The 25,660-nt window shown below is 46.0% G+C and overlaps 1 protein-coding gene across 1 annotated transcript in view; it reads left to right on the top strand.

Annotated features, from left to right (window-relative positions):
- PLXNC1 (plexin C1) overlaps positions 1-25,660 on the top strand; it is a 387,127-nt gene that overhangs the window by 165,104 nt on the left and 196,363 nt on the right. The window contains exon 11 of the mRNA XM_073554254.1: positions 6,354-6,521. Coding sequence (XP_073410355.1) covers positions 6,354-6,521 — 168 coding nt within the window. The remainder of the gene's footprint in view (positions 1-6,353; positions 6,522-25,660) is intronic.

Here is a 25,660-nt window from a genome sequence, read left to right as displayed (position 1 = left end):
TGTGAGAGACAGAATATTAAAAAAAATCCAGAAAATCACATTGTATGATTTTTACATAATTAATTTCACTTTATTGTATGAAATAAATATTTGATATAATAGAAAAACAGAACTTAATATTTGGTACATAAACCTTTATTTGCAACTACAAGGTCAGACGTTTCCTGTAGTGCTTGACCAAGTTTGCACACACTGTACAAATCTTCTCCATATCTTTCAGGTTTTGAGGCTGTCGCAGGGCAACATTGAATTTTAGCTCCCCCTAAAGATATGTATTGGGTTCAGGTCTGGAGACTGGCTAGGCAACTCCAGAACCTTGAAATACGGAGCCACTCCTTAGTTTCCCTGGCTGTGTGTTTCAGGTCACTGTAATGCTGGAAGACCCATCCATGACCCATTTTCCATGCTCTTGGTCAGAGAAGGAGATTGTTGGCCAAATCTCACGGTACATGACCCCATCCATACTCCCTACAATGCAGTACAGTTGTCCTGTGTCCTATGCAGAAAAGAACCCCCAAAGTATAATGCTTCTCTCACCATGCTTGACGGTTGGGACAGGGTTCTTAGGGATGTACTTATCCTTCTTCTTCCTCCAAACACGACGAGTGGAGTTGATACCAAAAATATCTATTTTGGTCTCATCTGACCACATGACTTCTCCCCATGCATCCTCTGGTCATCCATATTGTCGAATTTAAAACAGGTCTGCACAAGTGCTGGCGTGAGCAAGTGGACCTTGCCTTCCCTGCAGGATTTTAATCCATGACAGCATAGTGTGTTACTAACGGTAATGTTTGAGACTGGTCTGGCTCTCTTCGGGTAATTGACCAGGTCCTCCCATATAGTTCTGGCCTGATTCCTGACCTTTTTTAGAATCATACTTACCCCACAAGGTGAGATCTTGCATGGAACCCCAGACCAAGGAAGATTGGCAATCACCTTGTGCTGCTTCCATTTTCTAATAATTGTGCCAACAGTTGTTGCCTTCTCACCAAGCTGCTTGCCCATCCCAGCCTTGTGCAGTTCTATAATTTTGTCCCTTGTGTTCTTAGCTCTTTGGTCTTGTTCATTGTTAGGCGTCGGTTCCCTGCAGCTGCACAGCAGGAATCCAGAGCCTTGCATCTTGCGGTCTCCCATTCATCTCCGACCGCTCAGGAACCTACACAGCAATCTCGGCATTGCAGGCGCTCTGCTCAGACAAGCTCTGTAGAACTGGTTGTTGCTGCCACCTCTGGGTCAGCAATAGCAGCGCAGGCTGCCCTGCAGCAAGCCACTCCAGTGACTAAGTCCTCTCATCATGCTACTGGGCATGCTCATGAGACGATCTCCCATTGGAGATTGGGAGTCACGTGCTCAGGTCCTTATCCTGATCTGATTGGTCCATCCCAGAGATCTGGAAGGTCCCGCACAGCTATAAAAGGTCCACATGGCCACTCGGCCATGCGCAAGTGTAGTCTCTAATTGCTACTGTGTGAATGATAATGAATGCATGAACCTGCGAATGACTCATTAAGATCCCCTCCCTCTAATATTACGTGTGTGGATAGGGACTTAGCTTTAGAGTCAGCGCCAGTCAGTGGCACGCTACAAGCCACAGTGCTCATCTCCACAGAGCTAGCGTCCGACAGTGCGCCCCTCCTGGGCATTGTCGTATAGCGGCTGAGTCAGTTGCTGCGCTGCGGTCAGCAGCACTTGTGGGCATCCGCGGTAGCGACGCCGCATGCACGGTAGGTCTAGACGGACACCGACCCTGTGTCTTGGGCCCGAGTCCTGTGACCATATACCGTGCGTGCACACTGCTGAGACCTGTGAGGTCAACAGGCTCAGCATTTATGTTTATGCCTTAAGACGACTCTGTGAATATAACAGAGTACTCCCAGTGCACACCGGGTGACGTTCAACCCATGTGCGATATACCGCTATATTGTGCATCTGCCATTATATAGCAGCAGTTTAACACCTCTGCACGGTGGACCTCGGGCGGCGAACGCACTTTCTATTTTATATTTAGTGCGTTCCGCCGTCCCCAACAGTTCATGGTAGAGAGGTTGGCGTGTGATTGATTGAGTGTGTGTGGACAGGTGCCATTTATACGGTTAACGAGTTTAGACTTGTGCAATTAATACAGGTATTGAGTGCACACAGTAGGAGGGCTTCTTAAAGAAAAACTAACAGGTCTGTGAGAGCCATAATTCTTGCTAGCTGGTAGGTGATCAAATACACTGCTCAAAAAATAAAGGGAACGCTAAAATACCACATCCTAGATATCACTGAATAAAATATTCCACTTGCAAATCTTTATTCATTAGATAGTGGAATTGGTTGAGAACAATAAACCAAAAATGATCAATGTATATCAAAATTGTATATCAAAATTAATATCCCATGGGGGTCCGGATTTGGAATGATACTCAAAATCAAAGTGTAAAAATATATTACAGGCTGATCCTACTTCAGTTGAAATGCCTCAAGACAAAGAAATGATCCTCAGTAGTGTGTGTGATCTCCACATGCCTGTATGACCTCTTTACAACATCTGGGCATGCTCTTTATGAGGCGTTGGACATTCTCCTGAGGGATCTCCTCCCAGACCCGGAGTAAAGCATCACTCAACTCCTTGACAGTCTGTGGTGCAACAAGATTGGTGGATGGAACAAAACATGATGTCCCAGACATTTTCAATTGGATTCAGGCCTGGGGAACAGGCAGGCCAATCTATAGCATCAATGCCTTCATCATGCAGAAACTGCTGACACACTTAAGCCACATGAGGCCTAACATTGTCATGCATCAGAAGGAACCCAGGGCTTAGTGCACCTGCATATATTCTCACAGTGGGTCTGATGATCTCAATCTGGCAAATAATGGCAGTCAGGGTACCTCTGGCTAGCACATGGAGGGCTCTGCGTCCCTCCAAAGAACTGCTTCCTCACACCATTACTGACCCACTGCTAAACCAGTCATGCTGGAGGTTGTTGCAGACTGCAGAACGTTCTCCATGGCGTCTCCAGACTCTGTCACATCTGTCACATGTGCTCAGTGTGAACCTGCTGTCATCCGTGAAGAGCACAGGGTGTCAATGTGAAATCCGCCAATCTTGGTGTCTTCTGTCAAGCTCAGATTTGACATGCCAAAGATCCCACAGATACCAGCTGCATTTGCACCTAATGACTCTGCCTAATTCATTAAAAAAATGCACTTATAATAAAACATCTCCGAACACTCTCATAGGATTTTAATTTCCCTGACAACCTTGTTGTAGCACATCTCAACTATTTTATCATCAGCTTTGCTATAATTGCAGGGTATAGCATGATCTAAAGATTCTCATGAACCACCAATGAAATATGAAGTTTGTAAATAGTAATGAACACTGGTAAAATAGTGAGTGACACAGTCACGACCAAGCTGTTGGGTGACCCGGGACTCTTTTCCAGTCCCTATCACTAGGGGTGCCATAGCTCGCCCTATTCTCCAGGATACTTCTGAAGGCGAAGATGCCGAGGCTGCCACCCTTGCCTTAGCTCTTGAATCAGCCCTCCGTCTGCTCTCTTCCCCACCCTGGGAAGAGGTACACCAACCAGACGAACAAGGCAACACAAACAAGAGTAAACTGAAAATACCGAGAACCCTGAGACTATCACAGAGCAGGTGCATTTATACAGAGACTTGATTACACACAGGTGGATTATATTTATCATCATTAGTCATTTAGGAGAACATTGGATCTTTCAGAGATCCACAATGAACTTCTGGAGTGAGTTTGCTGCACTGAAAGTAATGGGGCCGAATAATATTGCACGCCCCACTTTTCAGTTTTTGAATTTCCACAAAAATTTAAAATAACCAATAAATTTCGTTCAACTTCACAATTGTGTTCCACTTGTTGTTGATTCTTCACCAAAAATTTACATTTGGTATCTTTATGTTTAAAGCATGATATGAGGGAAAAGGTTGAAAAGATCCTGGGGGCCGAATACTTTTGCAAGGCACTGTAATGTCCCCCCATTGTATAATAGCCCCCACACAGTATAGTGATCCCTACAGTGTATAATAGCCCCTTACACCGTATAATTGCCCCGACAGAGTCATCTACACAGTATAATGTCCCGCATACTGTATAATGACCTCACACAGTGTAATGGCCCGCTGCACGGTATGATGGCCCCTCAAACCATATAATTCCCCACACACAGTATATTGCTCCCTATTTAACTCTCCAAACAGTGTAAAGGTATGTGCACACGTAAGCGTTTATTTTCGCGTTTTTTAAGCGTTTTTACTGGCAAAAACACTTAAAAAACACTTACAAGAAGTATCCCATTCATTTTAATGAATTCTGCACTTTTTGTGCATATTGATGTGTCTTTTTTACGTGAAAAAAACGCATCGCAGTAAAAACCGCAGCATGCTCATTAATTTCGCGGAAAAATCTGTATTTCTAACTATTTTCTATGAGACTGGGGATGCTCTGGAAAAAAACGCATAAACGCGCAAAAAAAGTGCGGAAAATGCGTAGAAAAAACGCGCGTTTTCTGGGAAGGAGTCCGGTTTTCAGTCAGGAATTTTCTGCATACGTGTGCACATACCCTAATAGTTCCCACATAGCCTTCCAAATATTACAGTAGGCCCTGAAGCAGTATAATGGCCCCCACATAGCCCCCCAAACAGTATAATGGCATACACAAAGCATGATCACCCTAGAGAGTACAACTTATTTATTACTCACCTGTCCCAGTTTGCCACTTATTCAGTTTTCTGCAGTGTGTGTGCTGAAGCTCCGCACAGCGGGCGCAATGTAGTGACATCATCGCAACTGCTGCTCTTTGACATCAGAGCTCAGATGCACAGTGAAATGATGTGAAAAGGAGCTTTGTTCCATCATTGCTTTCAATTGCATCTGCATCCAAGGGGGGCATGGGCCTCCTACGACTCATGGGCCTTATAACAGCTGCATGATGGTAAGCCAGTGACCCCCAACAATCAGGTGAAATCTGCTCCTGCAGTGGCATGATGCTAGGCTAGGTATACATTACTGATGCCTTTATCATTGTAATTGATTGGCCTCCATATGAGGTCATTTATAGATTGCTAACAATGATATCATCTTGCGGTATCCACATACGTAATGCATTTATTTTAGGAGATAGAAGATATTTTTATTGCTCATGTACACACTGCGCTTGGATGCTCTATGACCTGGGGCGGTTCTCGGGTGTGTGCTGCGTTACTCTGGTGACGGTCAGGCGCCGGCCTCCCAGGTGTGACGTCAGCGCACTCGGGTTCCCTCCCTTGTGTTTCCGGCGTTGCCTGGGAGACGGTCAGGCGTCGGCCGCCCCGGATGACGATGGCACGCTCGGGAATTGCCGTCGGGTTGTTGTGTCATCCAACCGCAGGGCGCATGTGCTGCCTTGCTCTCTATAATTGGCTTTTAATAGCCATGTGATTTGATGCCACCGGATATATAGGGGTTGGATTCACTTCTTTAGCCATGCCCCCCGAGGAAGCGGTATCATACCACGAAACGCGCGTAGGGGCTACTGACCAGCGACAGGCCTTGGACATGATGGGTATGTGTTGACTTATCAACTCCCCCCTTTCTTTGTGTGGGCATTGTGCAATATATCTCTTATATGACTTTGATGTTACCATGACGCGTAGATCTGCAGCGCTTTGCAGCTCCCTTTTGCAGTGTACCTTTTGGCCCCAGCTGCGACGCTAACAGCCAGCTGTTTTTCACTTCGGGCTACTTCAGCTCATATAGTAATTTTAGTACCTTATCTATTTTTACAGTGGCTGCAAACGTTGCAGCATGTCAGCATCTATATGAAACTATTCAGTTTACTTTAGGGGTTTTTTGCGGCGGTCTGCAGTCTGTCATAATTGCATATCTCATTATGTAGGACAATTGGTCATTTTACATGTGATATATATCTACTTGCCTTATTGTCACTATTATATTTGGCCATTTACATTGTGCCTGTCGCAGGTCTATTTCACTGTTCCAGGTTAATTCACCCTTTGACCATTTTTACTTAATATTACATGTCCTGTATCTCACATGTGTCTTTTATGGATCAATAAAATATTCATTATATATAAAGTTTGTTTGACTCTTTTCCTCCAGTCTTCTATAGGTATACGTGACGTTTATGCCTGTTGTCAGACACATGCACTCAGGAGGTGTGTGCCCATCATTGGCCACAGTTACAATGGTTGCAAAGGCATTCTTCTGTCATAGAGACTCACCGTAAAGAAACACACTGCATGGAACGTTAAAATGTATCACAGCAAAGTAATAGTTATCGAATTGTATGGAAAAAATTACAGTTTTATCATAATTTTCCTTTCAGATTGAAAGTGTTTAACAAAAACAGTACACATGCCCTGATATCCCTGCCGCAAAGTGAGAATAAAGTCAAGAGGCTTTGTGTAGATTTCAGTGGGAATTGTTACCTCAATAGTATTACATATGAATCTGTGTCATGTTCTGGCATTGTTCCCAATACTGTCTGGCTCAGGTAAGACAACTAAAATTACATTTTCTAGCTTATATTTACCATGGTATTGGCTGATTCTTGATTCCCCCGATATCTGCTATTAGGAAAGAGATTATTATTACATGGCGTTGAAATTTTCAAGCTGTGCTGCTATTAACCTTTTTCAATGCCTGGAATTTACACCTTTGCTAAACAGGACAATGGGACTGATTCATTAACCCCTTTACACCATGGACATTTTCCATTTTTCGTTTTTTCCTCCCCTTCTTCCAAGAGCCATAACTTTTATATATTTCCTTTAATAGCCGTATGAGGGCTTCCTTTATGTGGGATTAGTTGTACTTTTGCATGGTGCCATTGATTTTATTATGTACTGGAGAACAGGAAAAAAATTCCAAGGGCCGTAAATTGTAAAAAAAAGTGCAATTCTATATGCTATAACATATTAGATGTTTATGGTTCTTTAGTATGTGGATACATATGATAATATCCACATATGCACCTTGCACTTTATGCACTTTCACTTTTTCCCCAGTTATCCCCAGTCTTCGTTTTTTTCTATATATAATCCTTCACAGTTCTGCGTCACTTGGATTACATAGACCACCCTAACACAGCGCAGGAGCCTACTTGACTCCTGCATGTGGTCCAAGGTGGAGCGCATGCTGACGTCGCTTCCGCCCAGGGTGCTGCTCTCCCATGGAGACGCCTCGCTCTGGGCGGATGTGACGCCGGCGTTACCATGCATGGTATATGCTACAACTCACACATGTGAGAGATTTAGTCAAGGCAGGAGCGAATTGATTAGCTATCCGCTCTTTATATACCCCTCACCACATTATACCTCAGCTCCCAGTTGAAGCCGTAGGCAAAATGAGCGTCGGGCAGGTACAATCACACTGGGTCAGTATTTTACTCTGTTACAATTACTTGCCATCTGTTTATACACTTTTTACTCTTGGTCATTTCGTTTTCATTATGGTGTCTACATACTTTCTTCTAATTAGACATATGTTATACTAGCTTTGCAATTGTAATAGCAATCTGTTACAGTGAGTGATACTGGTGCAGTCATATCTAGATGGCTGCAGCTTATGCAGCATTAACCTTACCAGCACACAGCACTAAGGCTAGTTTCACATTGGTGTTTGGAGGCGCAGCGGACGCTCGCTGTGAAGCTTCACCCCCTGCTGCGCCTCCTCCGGTCAGCTTCGCCTATGAGCGCATGCCGCTGCATGCGGCCTGCGTACCCTATCTTTAGCATTGCTGGTTTCCAAGGTAAACATGGCTTTTCCAAGGCCACTCGGCTCTTAGAAACCCGCTGTTTACATTGGATACCAGCTTACTCGCTGGTTCTGATAGCTGGTGAGTCTGTCTATGTGACAGGTCACCAGCAATCACCTAACTATGTCCCAGCGATCCCATCCACGTCGGATCGTTGGTGGGATTGCTGGGACATTGCTGTGTGTAACGGGGCCTTAAGAGTTGTGTGTGAGCAGGCTCAAAATTTTCTAGACCAATAGAAAGGAGAGTCATTTGTGGAGTGAAGTACCACCTGGCCGAGACTTTAAAATAGGATTGATGGAGGAGCATGGGAGTGTTGGTGGAATAGGAATATTCCAATGCATTCTCCCATTGCTCTGCAGAAAAAGGTTCATTAAGATCTGCTTCAAACTCAAACATATAGGGAGTTTTAATGAAGGAGGAATCATCATTGAAAATGTTGTGCTCCAGAAAATCTTGTGAACGACATAATTTATTGCACAAACATGATAAAGCCCTTTCAGGGTGAAACGCGTAGGAAATTGCTCCCCTCCATACGCCTCTTTATGCTGTTTTTACCTGATGGTATGAAGATTTTATATTCTCAATAAAACAATTATTATTTTATCTCCTGGAGACGCTGGAAAAATCCTTCTTTATGTTGGACATAATTTATTAGGTTGCATGTTGCATCTGAGAGAGGGGTCTTGGAGGATAATATAAAGCTCATAAGATCCTTCAGAGAAATATAGTATAAGAATTAGGTCATTGAAAGTTTGAATCTCTTTTTTTAGGTTTTTAACCCCTTCACCCCCAAGGGTGGTTTGCACGTTCATGACCGAGCCAATTTTTACAATTCTAACCACTGTCCCTTTATGAGGTTATAACTCTGGAACGCTTCAACGGATCTAGGCGATTCTGAGAATGTTTTCTCGTGACATATTGTACTTCACTTTAGTGGTAAAAATGTTTCGCTATAACTTGCGTTTATTTATGAAAAAAAACAAATATGGCGAAAATTCTGCAATTTTCAAACTTTGAATTTGTATGCCCTTAAAACAGAGAAATATGTGACACAAAATAGTTACTAAATAACATTTCCCACATGTCTACTTTACATCAGCACAATTTGGGAAACAACATTTTTTTGTTAGGAAGTTATAAGGGTTAAAATTTGACCAGCGATTTCTAATTTTTACAACAAAACTTACAAAACCATTTTTTTAGGGACCACCTCACAATTGAAGTCACTTTGAGGGGTCCAAAAATGACACCATTCTAAAAACTGCACCCCTGAAGCTACTCAAAACTACATTCAAGAAGATTATTAACCCTTCAGGTGCTTCACAGGAGCAGAAGCAACGTGGAAGGAAAAAATGAACATTTAACTTTTTAGTCACAAAAATAATATTTTAGCAACAATTTTTTTTTATTTTCCCAAGGGTAACAGGAGAAATTGGACCCCAAAAGTTGTTGTCAAATTTGTCCTGAGTACGCTGATACCCAATATGTGGGGGGGAACCACTGTTTGGGCACATGGCAGGGCTCAGAAGGGAAGGAGCCCCGTTTGACTTTTTCAATCTAAAATTGGCTGGAATTGAGATCGGACTCCATGTCGCATTTGACGAGTGTCTGATGTGCCTAAACAGTGGAAACCCCCCACAAGTGACCCCATTTTGGAAACTAGACCCCCTAAGGAACTTATCTAGATGTGTGGTGAGCACTTTGAACCCCCAAGTGTTTCACTAAAGATTATAATGCCCAGGTGTGAAAATATAAAATCCTGTTTTGTTCCCACATAAATGATCATTTAGTCCCCAATTTTTAATTTTCCTAAGAGTAACAGGAGAAATTGGACCCCAAAAGTTGTTGTCCAATTTGTCCTGAGTACCCTGATACCCCACATGTGGGAGAAAACTACTGTTTGGGCACACGTCAGGGCTCGAAAGGGAAGTAATGACGTTTTGGAAAGTAGACTTTGATGGAATGGTCTGCGGGCGTCATGTTCCATTTGCAGAGCCCTTGATGTTCCTAAACAGTAGAAACCCCCCATAAGCGACCCCATTTTGGAAACTAGACTCCCTAAGGAACTTACCTAGATGTGTGGTGAGCACTTTGAACCCCCAAGTGTTTCACTAAAGATTATAATGCCCAGGTGTGAAAATATAAAATCCTGTTTTGTTCCCACATAAATGATCATTTAGTCCCAAATTTTTAATTTTCCCAAGAGTAACAGGAGAAATTGGACCCCAAAAGTCATTGTCCAATTTGTCCTGGGTACTCTGGTACCCCACATGTGGGAAAAAACTGTTTAGGCACACGTCGGGGCTCGAAAGGGAAGTAGTGTTGTTTTGGAATGCAGACTTTGATGGTCTGCTGGCGTCATGTTCCATTTGCAGAGTCCCTGATGTGCCTAAACAGGAAAAAAAACCACATATGACATCATTTTGGATACTAGACCCCCAAAGAACAAATCTAGATGTGCCCCCAACTAATCTAATGTAAATTAGTAGTGCATGGAGGTGTGGTACAATTTGAAGCAATCCTTCATGCACAGGCCAGGTTTTTCGGGGCAGGTGTCGCATTAATAAGTGGTGTCCCTGCGTATTCCTTTTTTGTAACACACTCGACACCTTTTTTGCGGCTTACCTTTTCTTGGGGTTGGCGGGACCACCCCCGGAAAATGCTGACCTGGGACAATACAAGCACCTTCAGTTCCTGAAGTACTGGGGCCCGCTCCTTCCTGAGCGCCAAACATCATGGCCTTAACCACTACCTCCTGGAACTGAAGGTATGTCGTATCGCTGGGGCATGCACATTGTGACAGCAGGAATGCGTTGAGCATTGCCAATTGGACGATGTGCATGGCCAGATTTTTGTACCACACCTTGGCCTTCCTCAATGCATTGTACGGTTGGAGGAGTTGATTGGAGAGATCAACTCCCCCCATGTTTTTGTTGTACCCCACTACACATGTCAGTTTGCGGACCTGTGTAGAGATACCCCGTACAGTGCAGAGGGTACTGCCATCACCGTGTATGGTGGTCAAGAGATGGACATCTCTCTTGTCCTTGTACTTGACCACCAGCAGGTGGTCGCTACATTGGGCTCTGCTCTCACCTTTTCGGAGCATCTGCCCAAGTAGCGTCTTCGGGTGGCCTCTGTTGGGAGTTCATTTTCCCCTTTATTACTGAGGCCCGAGGAACTCTCTCTTCTGGTAAAGAAAGGTAGTGAGCCTGATTATCAAACACCTGAGACTGATGATGATGACTGGCTGAGTGGAGTTACTGACTGGATATAAGGCTGCCGATGCCCATCTGCCCTGCGGGTGATTTCTCTGTGGGATCCTTGGAGACCAGTCTGAATTCCTGCTCCTCTAAAGCTAAGTTTGCTGCTCGGCCTTTTGCTTTGGTGCTTTGACTTTGTTTTGCTTTGTTTTTCTGGATTTCTGCCATTCCCTGCTGGGGTGTGCTGAATTCATTTAGCTCTGTCTTCTGAAAATACCTGAGTGCTGATTTAGTTTTTGAAGCCTAGCTGCTTCAGGGCCTTTTTCATATCAGCTTGTTGGCTTATGTCTTTGATAGGGTTTTGGCAGATTGCAGACAGCAGCCTTCCTGTCCTTTCCTATCTAGGTAGTTTTGGGCCCCATCTTTGCTCAGTCTATCTTTCTGTCTGTGTTAGTATTTTCATCTTGCTTCACCGTCATTATATGTTGGGGGCTGCCTATTGCTTTGGGGTCTGCTCTGGGGCAGTTTAGATTTCCCCTTTCTTTCTTTAGGCCTATGTAATTCTCCGGCTGTGATCGAGGGGTCTAGGGCATCGTAGGAACCCCCCACGGCTACTGCTAGTTGTGTTGATAGGTTCAGGGGTCTGCAATCTGATAGTTGCCAACGTCTCTGGTTTTCTGGACTTAGCTTGTATTTCTGCTTTTGCCTCCTACGGTGACTCATTCATAACAGAATCACCCGCCATACCGCAGATTCTAGGGTACTCAATAGCAGGAAAGAATTGTAAAAAAAAAAAAAGTGTGTATATTTTTTCCTCTATATCTCTGAGGCCGTAGGGGGAATTTTTTTTTCTCTCAATGGAGATAAAGCAATTGTCTGATCGTGTGGAGCAGCTCGCTGCGGAAGTGCGGGGAATTTCCGCCTACCTTGCTCATTCACATGCTGCTGAACCAAAGATTCCTACACCTGATGTATTTTTTGGGGATCGGTCTAAATTTTTGAATTTCAAAAATAATTGTAAATTATTTTTTGCTTTGAAGCCTAACTCGTCAGGGAGCTCCGCGCAGCAGGTTAAAATTGTCATCTCTTTGCTGCGTGGCGATCCCCAGGATTGGGCGTTTTCTTTGAAACCAGATGATCCTATTCTGACTAATGTGAACGCATTCTTTCAAGCTTTGGGGTTGTTGTATGACGAACCTAATGCCATTGATCAGGCTGAAAAGACCCTGCTGGCATTGAGCCAGGGTCGTGATTCTGCAGAATTGTACTGTCAAGAATTCCAAAAGTGGGCAGTACTTACTACCTGGAATGATAATGCCTTGGCTGCTCTCTTTCGGAAGGGGTTGTCAGAAGCCGTAAAAGATACTATGGTGGGATTTCCTGTTCCCTCTGGTCTTGACGATTCTATGTCATTAGCCATTCAGGTTGATCGGCGTTTGCGCGAACGCAAAGCTGCACGAGAGGTGTTGCCACCTGTTGAACAAATGTCTGAAACTATGCAATGTGATAGTTTTTTCCAGAGAGCAGCGTCAGGAGTTCAGAAGGCGTAATAAGTTGTGTTTTTTCTGTGGAGATGCCACGCATATTATTTCTGTCTGTCCTAAACGAGAGAAACGCTTTGCACACACGTTTTCTGTTGGGGGTGTTCAACCTAAGTTTCTTCTGGCTATTACTCTGATCTGCTCCCTGTCCACATTTTCCGCCAAGGCTTTTGTGGATTCGGGAGCAGCCCTAAACCTAATGGACTTGGACTTTGCTAAACGTTGTGGATTTCCGATGACACCTCTGCAGACGCCTATCCCTTTGAGGGGGATTGATGCTACTCCTTTGGCTAAAAATAAACCCCAGTTTTGGACCCAGGTGGTAATGCGGGTCGCCCCAGACCATCAAGAAAATTGCAGATTTTTGGTGTTGCATAATCTGCATGATACTATTGTTCTGGGGTTTCCCTGGTTACAGATTCATAATCCAGTTTTGGATTGGAAATCTGTGTCTGTGGTGAGTTGGGGTTGTCGGTGTGCCTTTAGTGAGGCTCCGGTGTTTTCCACCTCTCCTCAGTCGCATGATGTTCCTGATTATTTGGCGGACTTTTATGATGTATTTAGTGAGAATGAGTCTGCGTCTCTGCCTCCTCATAGGAGTTATGACTGTGCAATTGAACTGAGCCCGGGGTGTAAATTTCCCAAGGGTCGGCTCTTCAATTCATCTGTACCCGAGCACGAGGCTATGCAATCCTATATTAAGGAGGCGTTGGAGAAGGGTCATATTAGACCATCCTCGTCACCCTTAGGTGCCGGGTTTTTTTTGTAGCCAAAAAGGATGGATCATTAAGACCTTGTATTGATTATCGTGCCCTCAACAAAATTACTGTTAAATATCAGTATCCGTTACCCCTGATTCCTGATCTATTCTCCAGAGTTAAAGGTGCTTGCTGGTTTACCAAGCTTGACCTCAGGGGGCGTATAATCTTATTCGCATTAAACATGGGGATGAATGGAAGACGGCGTTTAATACTCCGGAGGGACATTTTGAGTACCTGGTGATGCCTTTTGGGCTCACTAATGCCCCTTCTGTCTTCCAGTGCTTCATGAACGATATTTTCCGAGATTTTGTCGATAAATTTTTGATTATCTATCTGGATGATATTTTGATCTTCTCCAAGGATTGGGATTCTCATGTGGAACATATTCGGACTGTGTTTCGGATCTTGAGGGAGAATTCCCTGTATGTAAAAGGATCTAAATGCCTTTTTGGAGTACAGAGGATTTCTTTTTTGGGATTTATTTTGTCCCCGTCAACTATTGAAATGGACCCGGCCAAGGTACAGGCCATTCACGATTGGTTTCAGCCCACTTCTTTGAAGGCCCTCCAGAAGTTTTTGGGTTTTGCTAATTTTTATCGGAAATTTATAGCAAAATTTTCTAGTATTGCCAAGCCATTGACTGATTTGACTAAGAAGGGTGCTGATGTGTTAAATTGGTCTCCGGAGGCTGTTTCTTCCTTTCAGGAGCTGAAGCGAAGATTCACCTCCGCCCCGGTTTTGCGGCAACCTGATGTCTCACTTCCATTCCAGGTAGAGGTGGATGCTTCTGAGATTGGTGCAGGAGCCGTTTTGTCCCAAAAGGATCCTGAAACATCTAAAATGAATCCCTGTGCTTTCTTTTCCCGAAAGTTCTCTCCATCTGAACGTAACTATGATGTGGGGAATAGGGAACTGTTGGCCATGAAATGGGCATTTGAGGAGTGGAGACATTGGTTGGAGGGAGCTAAGCATCAAGTCGTGGTCCTCACTGACCACAAGAATTTGATTTACCTAGAGTCGGCTAAGCGCTTGAACCCTAGACAGGCTAGGTGGGCCTTGTTTTTTACACGTTTTGATTTTGTGGTTTCTTTTCTTCCTGGAACAAAGAATGTCAAGGCAGACGCCCTCTCTAGGAGCTTCTTTGCTGATTCTCCTGTGGTGACCAAGCCTGCTACCATCTTAGGCGAAGGGGTAGTTCTTTCTGCCATCTTGCCCGATTTGAGACGTGCTCTGGAAGAGTTCCAGGAGGACAAACCTGAGCGTTGTCCCAGTGGAAAGTTGTATGTTCCTGACCAGTGGAAGAAGAGAGTGATGTCTGAAGTTCATTGCTCTGCTTTGGCTGGTCATCCAGGTATTTTTGGTACTAGAGATCTGGTGAGTCGGTTTTTTTGGTGGCCCTCCTTGTCTCGTGATGTCAGGAATTTTGTGCAGTCCTGTGGGACGTGCTCCCGGTCGAAATCGTGTTGTCGCTCTAGTGGGTTGTTGATGCCTTTGCCTGTCCCCAAGAGGCCATGGACCCATATTTCAATGGATTTCATCTCTGATATGCCTGTCTCTCAGAGGATGACTGTTATTTGGGTGATTTGTGATAGGTTCTCTAAGATGGTTCATCTTGTACCACTCCCTAAGTTGCCGTCTTCCTCTGAGTTGGTGCCCCTGCTTTTACAACAGGTGGTTCGTTTGCACGGGATTCCTGAGAACATTGTATCTGACAGAGGAGTCCAGTTTGTGTCTAGATTTTGGAGAACTTTCTGTTCCAGGCTGGGAATTCAGTTGTCCTTCTCCTCTCCTTTTCACCCTCAGACCAATGGGCAGACAGAGAGAACAAACCAGACCTTGGAGTCATATTTTAGATGTTTTGTTTCTGCTGATCAGGATGATTGGGTTTCATTTTTGCCCTTGGCTGAATTTGCTTTAAATAATAGAGTTAGTTCTGCCACTTATATGTCACCTTTTTTTTGTAACTTTGGGTTTCATCCTCGATTTTCTTCAGGGCAGGTGGAGCCCTCTGCCTGCCCAGGTGTTGACACTGTGGTGGAGAGAATGCACCAGATCTGGGACCAAGTGGTGGATAAGTTATCTCTCTCCCAGGAAAAGGCCCAGCGGTTTTCCAACCGACATAGGACCATTGGTCCCCAGTTTAAGGTTGGTGATATGGTGTGGTTATCATCAAAAAATATTGCTATGAAGGTGGCTTCTCCTAAGTTTAAGCCTAGATTTATTGGACTTTACAAGATTGTGGAGATTATTAATCCGGTCTCTTTTCGTTTGGCTCTTCCTGTCACATTTAAAATCCATAATGTGTTCCATAAATCTTTGTTGAAGAGGTTTGTTGAACCTGTTGTTCTGGGGGTGGCACCTCCAGACCCTGTATTGGTTGATGGTAACATGGAATATGAGGTAGAGAAAGTACTGGATTCCCGTCTGGCTAGACGGAGACTCCAGTATTTGGTTAAGTGGAAGGGTTATGGTCAGGAGGATAATTCCTGGGTCTCTGCCTCTGATATTCATGCCAAAAGATTGGTGCGTGCCTTTCATCGGGCTCACCCTGATCGCCCTGGCGGCGTAGTTGAGGGTTCGGTGACCCCTCCTCAAGGGGGAGGTACTGTTGTGAGTTCATTTTCCCCTTCATTACTGAGGCCCGAGGAACTCCCTCTTCTGGTAAAGAAAGGTAGTGAGCCTGATTATCAAACACCTGAGGCTGATGATGATGACTGGCTGAGTGGAGTTACTGACTGGATATAAGGCTGCCGACGCCCTTCTGCCCTGTGGGTGATTTCTCTGTGGGATCCTTGGAGACCAGTCTGAATTCCTGCTCCTCTAAAGCTAAGTTTGCTGCTCGGCCTTTTGCTTTGGTGCTTTGACTTTGTTTTGCTTTGTTTTTCTGGATTTCTGCCATTCCCTGCTGGGGTGTGCTGAATTCATTTAGCTCTGTCTTCTGAAAATTCCTGAGTGCTGATTTAGTTTTTGAAGCCTAGCTGCTTCAGGGCCTTTTTCATATCAGCTTGTTGGCTTATGTCTTTGATAGGGATTTGGCAGATTGCAGACAGCAGCCTTCCTGTCCTTTCCTATCTAGGTAGTCTTGGACCCGTCTTTGCTCAGTCTATCTTTCTGTCTGTGTTAGTATTTTCATCTTGCTTCACCGTCATTATATGTTGGGGGCTGCCTATTGCTTTGGGGTCTGCTCTGGGGCAGTTTAGATTTCCCCTTTCTTTCTTTAGGCCTATGTAATTCTCCGGCTGTGATCGAGGGGTCTAGGGCATTGTAGGAACCCCCCATGGCTACTGCTAGTTGTGTTGATAGGTTCAGGGGTCTGCAATCTGATAGTTGCCAACTTCTCTGGTTTTCTGGACTTAGCTTGTATTTCTGCTTTTGCCTCCTACGGTGACTCATTCATAACAGGCCTCTCTGATTTTTGCGGACAGTACCGCAGGTTGCGGTACGTCGCTCAGAGAGGGATTTGTAGAGTGGGATGCTGGTATAAAAGTTATCAGTGTAGAGGTGATAACCTTTATACAGCAGTGGGTGCACCAAATCTCACAGAATTTTCCCACTCACTCCCAGGAAAGGAGGACACTCAGGGGGTTCAATCCGGGTGTCCTTCCCTTCGTAAACTCTAAACTTTTGGGTGTACCCTGAGGTACTCTCACACAACTTAGAGTTTGATTCCGTACCTGGCCCTCTTACTGGGCAGGTATTGACGGAATCGCAGCCTTCCCTTGAAGTGAACCAAGGACTCATCCACGCAGATGTCCCTTTGGGGCACGTACACTTCATCAAACTTTTTGTTGAAGTGTTCGATGACAGGCCAAACTTTGAACAGACGGTCAAAGTTGGGGTCATCTCGTGCGGGACACTCTGCATTATCAGTATAATGCAGAAACTTGTGGATGGCCTCAAAACGCGTCCGGGCCATGACCATTCGGAACACTGGAGTGTTGTATAAAATATCAACACTCCAAATATTGCCGAATTTCCGGCTTCTTCAGTATCCCCATATGGAGGACCAGGCCCCAAAACTGCGTCATTTCAACTGCGTCTACAGGAGACCAGTTTGAAAATGTTGAACGCGGGTTTTGCTCCAAAAATTGACGAGCGTACAAATTAGTTTGCTCCACCATGAGGTTAACAAAATCCTCAGAGAAAAAGACTTTGAAAAAGTCAATTTCTGTGAGGCCGGTGGTGTCAAACTTGATTCCTGATTCTGCCACAAAATCAGGAATCAGTGGCTCGTAATTTTCGGGGGGGCGAGGTCCATACGGGGAGCACTGGGTCAGCTGCGGGCATGGTGGGCGATGACTCATCTTCTGTCCTGGAGCGTCTGCGTGGCGGTTCCGCAGGACCCGAGGAGGAAGATGAGGAGGGGGAAGAGGAAGAAGAAGAGGATGAAGAATCCGAAAAAAAGTCGTATCGTCATCCAAATCGCTATCAGTGTCGGAGGCAAGTATAGCATATGCCTCCTCCATTGAATAGCGCTGTTGGGATGAATTTGATGACATTTTTGTATAAATATGGTGCTTGGGTGTACACTTTATTGAAAACTGTATGTGTACGTGAGGGGGGGGGAGTGATTGGTGTAAACTTTCTGTAAAGAAAAAGCTGTGGAAAAAAGTCTAAAACAGCAGGCCCTAGCTGATAAGTGTCACTTATCAAAACTAGGCTGCTGGATGTGCACACGGGGTGGCGCAAGGGGGGGGGGTGGAAAAAAAAAAGGAAAACGGCAGGCACAAACTCTGATAAGTGAACTGTGTCACTTATCCAAGTTTCGCAGCTGCGGGATGTGTGTACGGAGGGGCTAAGGAAAAAAAAGCAAGCTCGAGTGTTGATCGGTGAACTGCGTCACCAATCAACGCTCGGCGGCTGCGCACGGAGGTGGCGCAAAAGTGGGGTGGAGGGGGGTAAAAGGGGGGTGAAGGGGGGGGTGGAGGGGGGATGGGGGGATGAAGATAGATTGGGGGGGTGAAGATAGATTGGGCAGGGGATCAGGGATCAATTAACACTTACAATTGTAGTTTTCTTTCTTCTTTCTTCTGCAGGGATTGTGATGCTACAAGCTGTGGCACCACAATACCCAGCACAGGAGCTCTTGCTGCGTCCGACCTCTCTGCAGGAATCCTCAGCAAGAGTGAGGACCCCTGCAGACAGGTCAGACAGGTCAGAGGCAGGTCAGGGGGCAGGTCACAGAGCGGTCACATCGCTGCTGTGACCTGTCATTGGTGGGATCGAATGATTACATCGATCCCACCAATCCCTGATCTGCCTGGTGACCATGGCAACTGCCTAGAATCGGAGCTCACAGCTCCGATTACTAGGCAGGTCATGCCCAGGTCACCAGCAGGGAAGAGAGGGGTCACATGGTGACCGCAGCTGTGCCCTGTGGTTGGCGCGATCGCCGATCTAATCGATCGTGCCAGCCAACTCTTGCAGGCCCTGCTGCTAATATAGCACTGATCCTGGCCGGTACTGGCAGGGCACAGCGGCGATATAGCGCCGCTGTGCACTGCGATTGGCGCGATCGATCAGATCGGCAATCGCGCCAATCCGGGTGCTTTTTGCCGGTGCCTGGCTTTGCCAGGCACAGGCTCTAGGATCGAGTACATCTGTACTCGATCCCAGCCTAGGACATCATTGTTTCAGCCAAGCTGATTGGCTGAAACAATGAGAAACGCTGCGATTGGCTGTTCAGAAATGAACAGCCAATCACAGCGCTCTGGATGCCGGGGGGGGTGGGATCGCAGCCCGGGATGCCGACGCCATCTTTTGTAAGGTGAGATGGCGTCGGAATTTTAATGCGATCACCGCGACTTTAGTCGCGGTATCGCATTAAAGGGCCTGACGTACTATCCCGTCCACGGTCATACGGGCCCGGGTACCGTGGACGGGATAGTACGTCAGATGTCAGGAAGGGGTTAAAGGGAATAAAATTGATCTCATTATGAATATCCTTGGTTTTATTGAGACCTATCTGTGACCAGGAGGGGGGTGATTGAAGATTAAAAATGGAGCTAATAGACGAAAGAGAGGTTTTTGATTTGGTCAAATTTTTTTGCAAGCTTTTTCCAGGCTAAAATCATGGCCTGAAAGATTAAGTGATTCGGTTCAGGTATTCTTGGGCAGAGGTGTTTGAATAAGAGATCTCTAAGGGTATGTGCACACGCTGCGGATTCTGCTGCAGATCCGCTGCGTATTTTTCCCTGCGGATCCGCAGCAGTTTCTGCTGCGTTGTACAGTACCATAATAATCTATGAAAAACAAAAAACGCTGTGCACATGCTGCGGATTTTTCCGCACGGATTTGCTGCGGGTTCAGATCCTCAGCATGTCAATTCTTTGTGCGAAATCCGCAGCGGTTTCACAGCTGCTCCATTGTAGAGGTGTGAAACCGCAGGGCTAAACCGCAGGTCTTTTGACCTGCGGATTTACCTGCGGATTTTGCAAAATCCGCAGACCAATCCACAGCGTGTGCACATAGCCTAACAGGGCAGGGATTGTTGTGGTCAAGTTCAAGATCTGACCAGGCCAGAGGAAGTGGTGGAAATTATTGGGCCAGGCTGCAGGAGCAGCAATAAAGCTAAAGTGTTAAATAACTCCAGCCTGTAAAAACCTACTTATACAGGCCAATGATTGTCAAATGAGTGTTCATAAGTACACTTGTAAGTCCTTGGAAGCATGCTACCAATGAGTCACAAAACGAGTGTTTTGGATCACCTGAACAAGCTAATACACAAGCTGCTTGGAACATTTATGCTGTCATGAAAAGACTTGTTGTTGTTGGTGTAGGTAGGGGGCAACTGACAGGGGGGTGGTCCGTTACTGGCTGCAGACAGACTTGAGACAGAGACAGGATTGTGTCCAACAGGTCTTTATTGATCGTAATTTTCCCATGCCCCCCAGCTCCACACAGCAGCTGTACAATACGCTCCACAGCTATACACAACAGCTGCTCGCCAGGCCCCGCAGCTTCACACAATTGCTGCTCGATTAGTGGCTTCACACAGCAGCCGCTCGACTATCTCCGCAGCTTCACACAGCAGCTGCTCGACTCCGCACACAGGCCCGGGTACCTTCACTCTCTTCCTTTAGCAAATGGATGTCCCTCGCGGCTCTTCCACTGTGGCTGCCCTAGGCCTACCACCACAGCGTTTTACCAGTCCGAGTCCGTTCCTTTTTATGGTACCCCAGTCTGTCTCTGTCTGCGGCCTCTCCTGTTCGGGCCACCCCCTGTGACCTATTTCAGCTGTCAGTCCCTTTTGGAGTTTCTCTGTCCTTTCCCTTCAGATGATCTACCTGTCTCCTGTGCTCCCCTCACTGACTGAACCTTCCAGAACCTTCTCTCAGCCTTTTATCTCCCTCACGTTCTGGTAACCCCGCCCCCATGACTTGACACTTTCTTCGGCCAATGGCAGTTGCTCAGTCCCGTCCTCACACTCTCCACTGCCCTCTAATGGTCAAACTCCACTACTACACCCTTCCTCTTTATCTCCAGCTGTTTCCCATCTTTCACCACAGCAGTCCACCCACACTACTCCACACCTCTGCCTTCCCACAGCAAACAGGTTCATCTGTCAGTCCACCTTCCCTACACTCCCCCTGCCTTTATCCATTGTCGTCCTCGACAATCTTGTCTCTCTCTTCTGTTCTGAAACTTCCCCACCTTCTGTTGTCAGTCCGGTTGCTGCACCAGGCCCGCGATATGCAAGTGCTGAGCCAACCCAGAAGCAGTCGCACTCTGAGTAGCTTACAGCTCACTCGCCAGTACATATGCCACCATGACAATCCCTTCAGGTTGGGTTAGGTCCATCCGGACTACTCTACAGATGCATACCTCCCACTTTTCTCCCTTTTCTGTCACCTTCTTCCATTCGAACCGCCATGACCGAGGCCCTAGCCTACCAGGTCATCGTCAGCCTCCTCCTGTTATTTGTTGGGGTGTATGTCTGGTACTCTGGGGTCTGACCTAGGGGCTGTTGTCTGCTCTACTCCCATCTGTCTTTTCTGTCCCATCAATTTTATTCATGGTTGGCGTTTTCCTCTTTCCTCACAGTACTCGGGACCTGTTGGACATTTTTTTTCTTTTAGGTAACACTTCAACATTTCAAACCACCTATATATATATATATATATATATATATATATATATACTATACATAGCTCTAAAATACTATCACTCTTTAAACATTACCTTTACTTTCAGTATTTTTTTTTTCTTTTTTTTTTAAAGCATACCATCTTCTACATTGTTGTAGACACACATTTTTTTTAATAAAGTATAACATTACTTTAAACACAACATTAGTGCTCCCCCTTCCTTTAAGGAGAACACTCCCTCCATGCATCCCCGTTGCACCTGGAGTGGGAACGACTGGGTAATCAACTGAGGACCTAGAACTGCCCCCTTAGGCCATGCAACAGTGCATTGCAGTTCATTGTAAAGTATACTCTGAGCCACCTCCTGGCGGCCGATGTTTCGCCACAACAAGGGACTCCACAGCCGTGGAGTCTCAAGGATGCTTGTAAGGTCTCTGGGCCTCGAGTGTCCTTGATGCCCGAGACCCAGGAGTCCTGGTCTCTATTATGGGGGCTCATACCCCTCAGGGTAGGTAATAACCGCTACCGCATAGTAGCTGCGGGGAAATCTTCTTTGTAATAGGAGACCTGGTATCCCTCCCGCAGATCCCTGCCGTGCTTGACAGATGCTACATTTAAAGGTAAATATATTTTGTAGCCGGTGGCAAGGTCCCGAATGAAGCCATAGCCCTTGGCGGTATCCATATACACCAGCCGCCCGTACCACCGAGGGGTAGACATGGCGGCCTCCCCCTTCTCGTGCAGCAGCGCCCACACCTCCCGCTCTTTGGCCTTCTTTTGTTTGATAATCTCCGCAACCAGGTGGAGGGTCCGGTATAGGCCGCAGAGTCCGGTGGGCGGGCCGCTGCTGAGAGTGGAGCAGAGACGGCCGCAGACATTGGGGAGCAGGCCGCCACCAGAGTAGCGGACGGGACAAAGGCGGCCACAGGCATCAACGGGTAGGCTGTGGAATAGGCCGCAGCCGGGATCAAGGCGGCCGTGGGCTCCAGTGAGTAGGCCGCAGCCGAGGCCGCGGATGGGGCGGCGGCGGCCATGGTAATGTGAGGCAGGCCCGAAGTGGTGGCACCAGTCTGAGTCCGTTCCTTTTTATGGTACCCCAGTCTGTCTGTCTGCGGCCTCTCCTGTCCGGGCCACCCCCCGTGACCTATTTCAGCTGTCAGTCCCTTTTGGAGCTTCTTCTCTGTCCTTTCCCTTCAGCAGTCCTATCTGTCTCCTGTGCTCCCCTCGCTGACTGAACCTTCCAGAACCTTCTCTCAGCCTTTTATCTCCCTCATGTTCTGGTAACCCCGCCCCCCATGACTTGACTGTTTCTTCGGCCAATGGCAATTGCTCAGTCCCGTCCTCACACTCTCCATTGCCCTCTAATGGTCAAACTCCACTACTACACCCTTCCTCTTTATCTCCAGCTGTTTCCCATCTTTCACCACAGCAGTCCACCCACACTACTCCACACCTCTGCCTTCCCACAGCAAACAGGTTCATCCGTCAGTCCACCTTCCCTACATTGGCACATTGACCCATGTAAATAGGGAGCTGCTGGGTAGGCATGAAACTTCTCGGTGGAAAGGAAATTTTATTTGATTTCACAAAAATATTCAGGTAATAGAAAAAGAGTTCTAAAGACCTTCATCAGCATACACTTATAATGTGTAATTATTTATTATAATTACACTTAATACCCCCTAATAAATCCATTTCCAGTTTTTTTGTGAATGAGCACTACAAAATCTGATGATGATATTAATTTTGCTTTGGTTCAGAAAAACTTCTATAATTAAACCTGAAAAGAGAAATGGACAGCAGCTCCAAAAATCATATATTGATCTAATGCCACTAGGCAAAATATATATAACTGAATATGAGATTCTTAGTTTAACATATTTGATCAGACTGCATGAAGCCCACTGCCACATCACGGCAAGGTGGCTGCAGCTAGTTCGCATCTGTACAAACCAGTTTTCTGATTTGGAAGAGCAAGTCAGTTTTTTGTTATTTGTATTAGTGATGGGAAGTTCGGCTCTTTTTGGCGATCCGGCTCATTCGGCTCCGCTCACCATAAAGAGCCGGCTCTTTTGGCTCTTTTAACGGCTCTTTTTTTTATATTAATCTGTTTTCCACAGTCCTCGTTCCAGGTCTTTGCCTGTAAAGTGAGGGCCTCATTCTCCACCTATATAAGGATCTAGTGACGCAGTGTAAGCTGCTATTCAGCATTGCTGTCTCCTCAGATTGTCAGCTCTTGTGATCAGGCCCAGGCTCCTTGGTTGCAGACAGTATTACCATGTATTCCTTTCTAATCTATGGCGTTTTTTGTACATGTCCTGTCTGGATTAGTAAGTGCTGCAATCCGTGTTGGCGCTGTATAAGAGTATAAGGCCGGGGTCACACTGGCGAGGAATACGGCCGAGTGAGAGGCGCTAAAAGCACGCATTAGACACGGACCAATGATTCTCTATGGGTTTGCTCCCAACAGCCGTATATTTCTCATCTGTATTCTACGCTCCGTGGCAATCGCAGCATGCTGCGATTGTCAGCGTACTACGGCCGTAGTACGCCAATGCAAGTCTATGGGTGCGCAAAAAATACGGATTACACACGGACCACACATGTGACTTGCGAGAAATACGCACCCGGTGTCTTTTATAAAAGCTGGCAATTCAGTGCGCTATACAGTAAACTCACACTGACAGGTTTAATAAAGAAACGATATATACACATAGAATACATATATATATCTATATATATATGTATTCTATGTGTCTATATCTATTCTTTGGTTTCTGTTAGAAACCCTGTCATAGGGCTCCATTATATGTCCATTTTGCAAGCCTGCGAGAAAATCTCGCCATACGGATTACATACGGCTGCTTACATGCGCAAAATACGCGACCACACCTTGATTACGGATGACATACGGAGCACTATTTAGGGGTCATTCATCCATATTACGCATGTAAAATACTGACCGTATTTTGCGTAGTTTAGTGTGACCCCGGCCTAATCCGTAAAAGGTATGTTGGAAGCACTGTGCCAACACACACACTCCAAAATATGTAAGCAAAGCCTACTGAATAGTAAAATCAGACGCTAAGAGCAGCTGACTGGCAGGGGTGCTCGGTGTCGCACCCTCACTGATCAGACATTTCTGACCTATTCTAAGGTTAGCCAGCATTAAAGTCACGGACAACCTCGCAGGTGTACTTATTTGAAGCCTGCAAAATGATTTGGACTAGGGCCAGTTTTGTTTACATATTACACTGAAAAGATCCTTTATGTTCCCCAAGTGGAACCATTCCTCCAGACTCCCCTATTACTGCATTGTAATAAAGTCATGTGCAGGAAAAATAGTTTCATATCGGCACTGGTGATCTGATAATTAACCATTAGTAGCCCAGCGGGACATCTATTCCCCCAGACTAGTAGTCCGCACCTTCATTGCTGCAGTCATTCCCTCTTGGACGCGATTTATTCGCATCCGTGTTTTTTCTGCAAATGGATGCAAACGCATGGAACTGCACCCTAATGAGGATTTGGTTGGAAATGTGAAATTCTGACTTCTGGGGCAGAGGATAGGGGGAGAGAGGAGAGGGGAGGGAAGAGAGAGGAGAGAGAGAGGCTGGTGAAAGAAAAAAAGAAAATGGGGCTGGGAGCCTGCGCAGTATGAAATCCACATGCAGATTGGACGCAGGCACCCTGATTCGGGTGCATCTACATTGACAATCATATGTTTTTGCTGACATATATCAGGATGTCTGCAGATTTTTTTAACACCCAAAATCGCAACAAGCTGCGTTTTGGGAGAACATGGAAAATCCTGATGCATCCTGATCCTGATGCAAACGCAGGTCCGTGCATCCCTATGTTAAGTATAGGGATGTAATCTGGATCAGGATTGCTACGCTTCACAACGCACCGTACCAAAACGCTAGTGTGAACGCAGCCCCACTCGTGCAGCCCCTAACCAGGTGCCCCCATGTTATATACATGCTCCCAATACATTTTACTATTATTACCACACTGTAACACAGGGCACAAACCCTTCTAGTGAGGCAGATCACTGTATGACAGAGCAGCATGCGGACATAGTCTACATTATGTCTGCAGTCTGGTCCCATACACTTTCATCACTTTCCCATACAGCACATCCCTCACTTCCAAGCATCAGTGCCGCAACACGGATCCCTGCACATGGACCCGTGTTGTCCTGGATCCGTGCTCCATGTTAATTCCAGACGTGTAGCCGCGGATCCGTGCGTCTCCCTGCGCCTCGTGTTTTTCAGATGA

Source organism: Dendrobates tinctorius, unplaced genomic scaffold, assembly GCF_039654945.1.
Source record: "Dendrobates tinctorius isolate UK_male_01 unplaced genomic scaffold, ASM3965494v1 ptg000209l, whole genome shotgun sequence".
In the NCBI taxonomy this organism is placed as follows: domain Eukaryota; kingdom Metazoa; phylum Chordata; class Amphibia; order Anura; family Dendrobatidae; genus Dendrobates; species Dendrobates tinctorius.
Note: the sequence above shows the minus strand (reverse complement) of the source record. Positions and strands in the feature narration are given on the sequence as shown.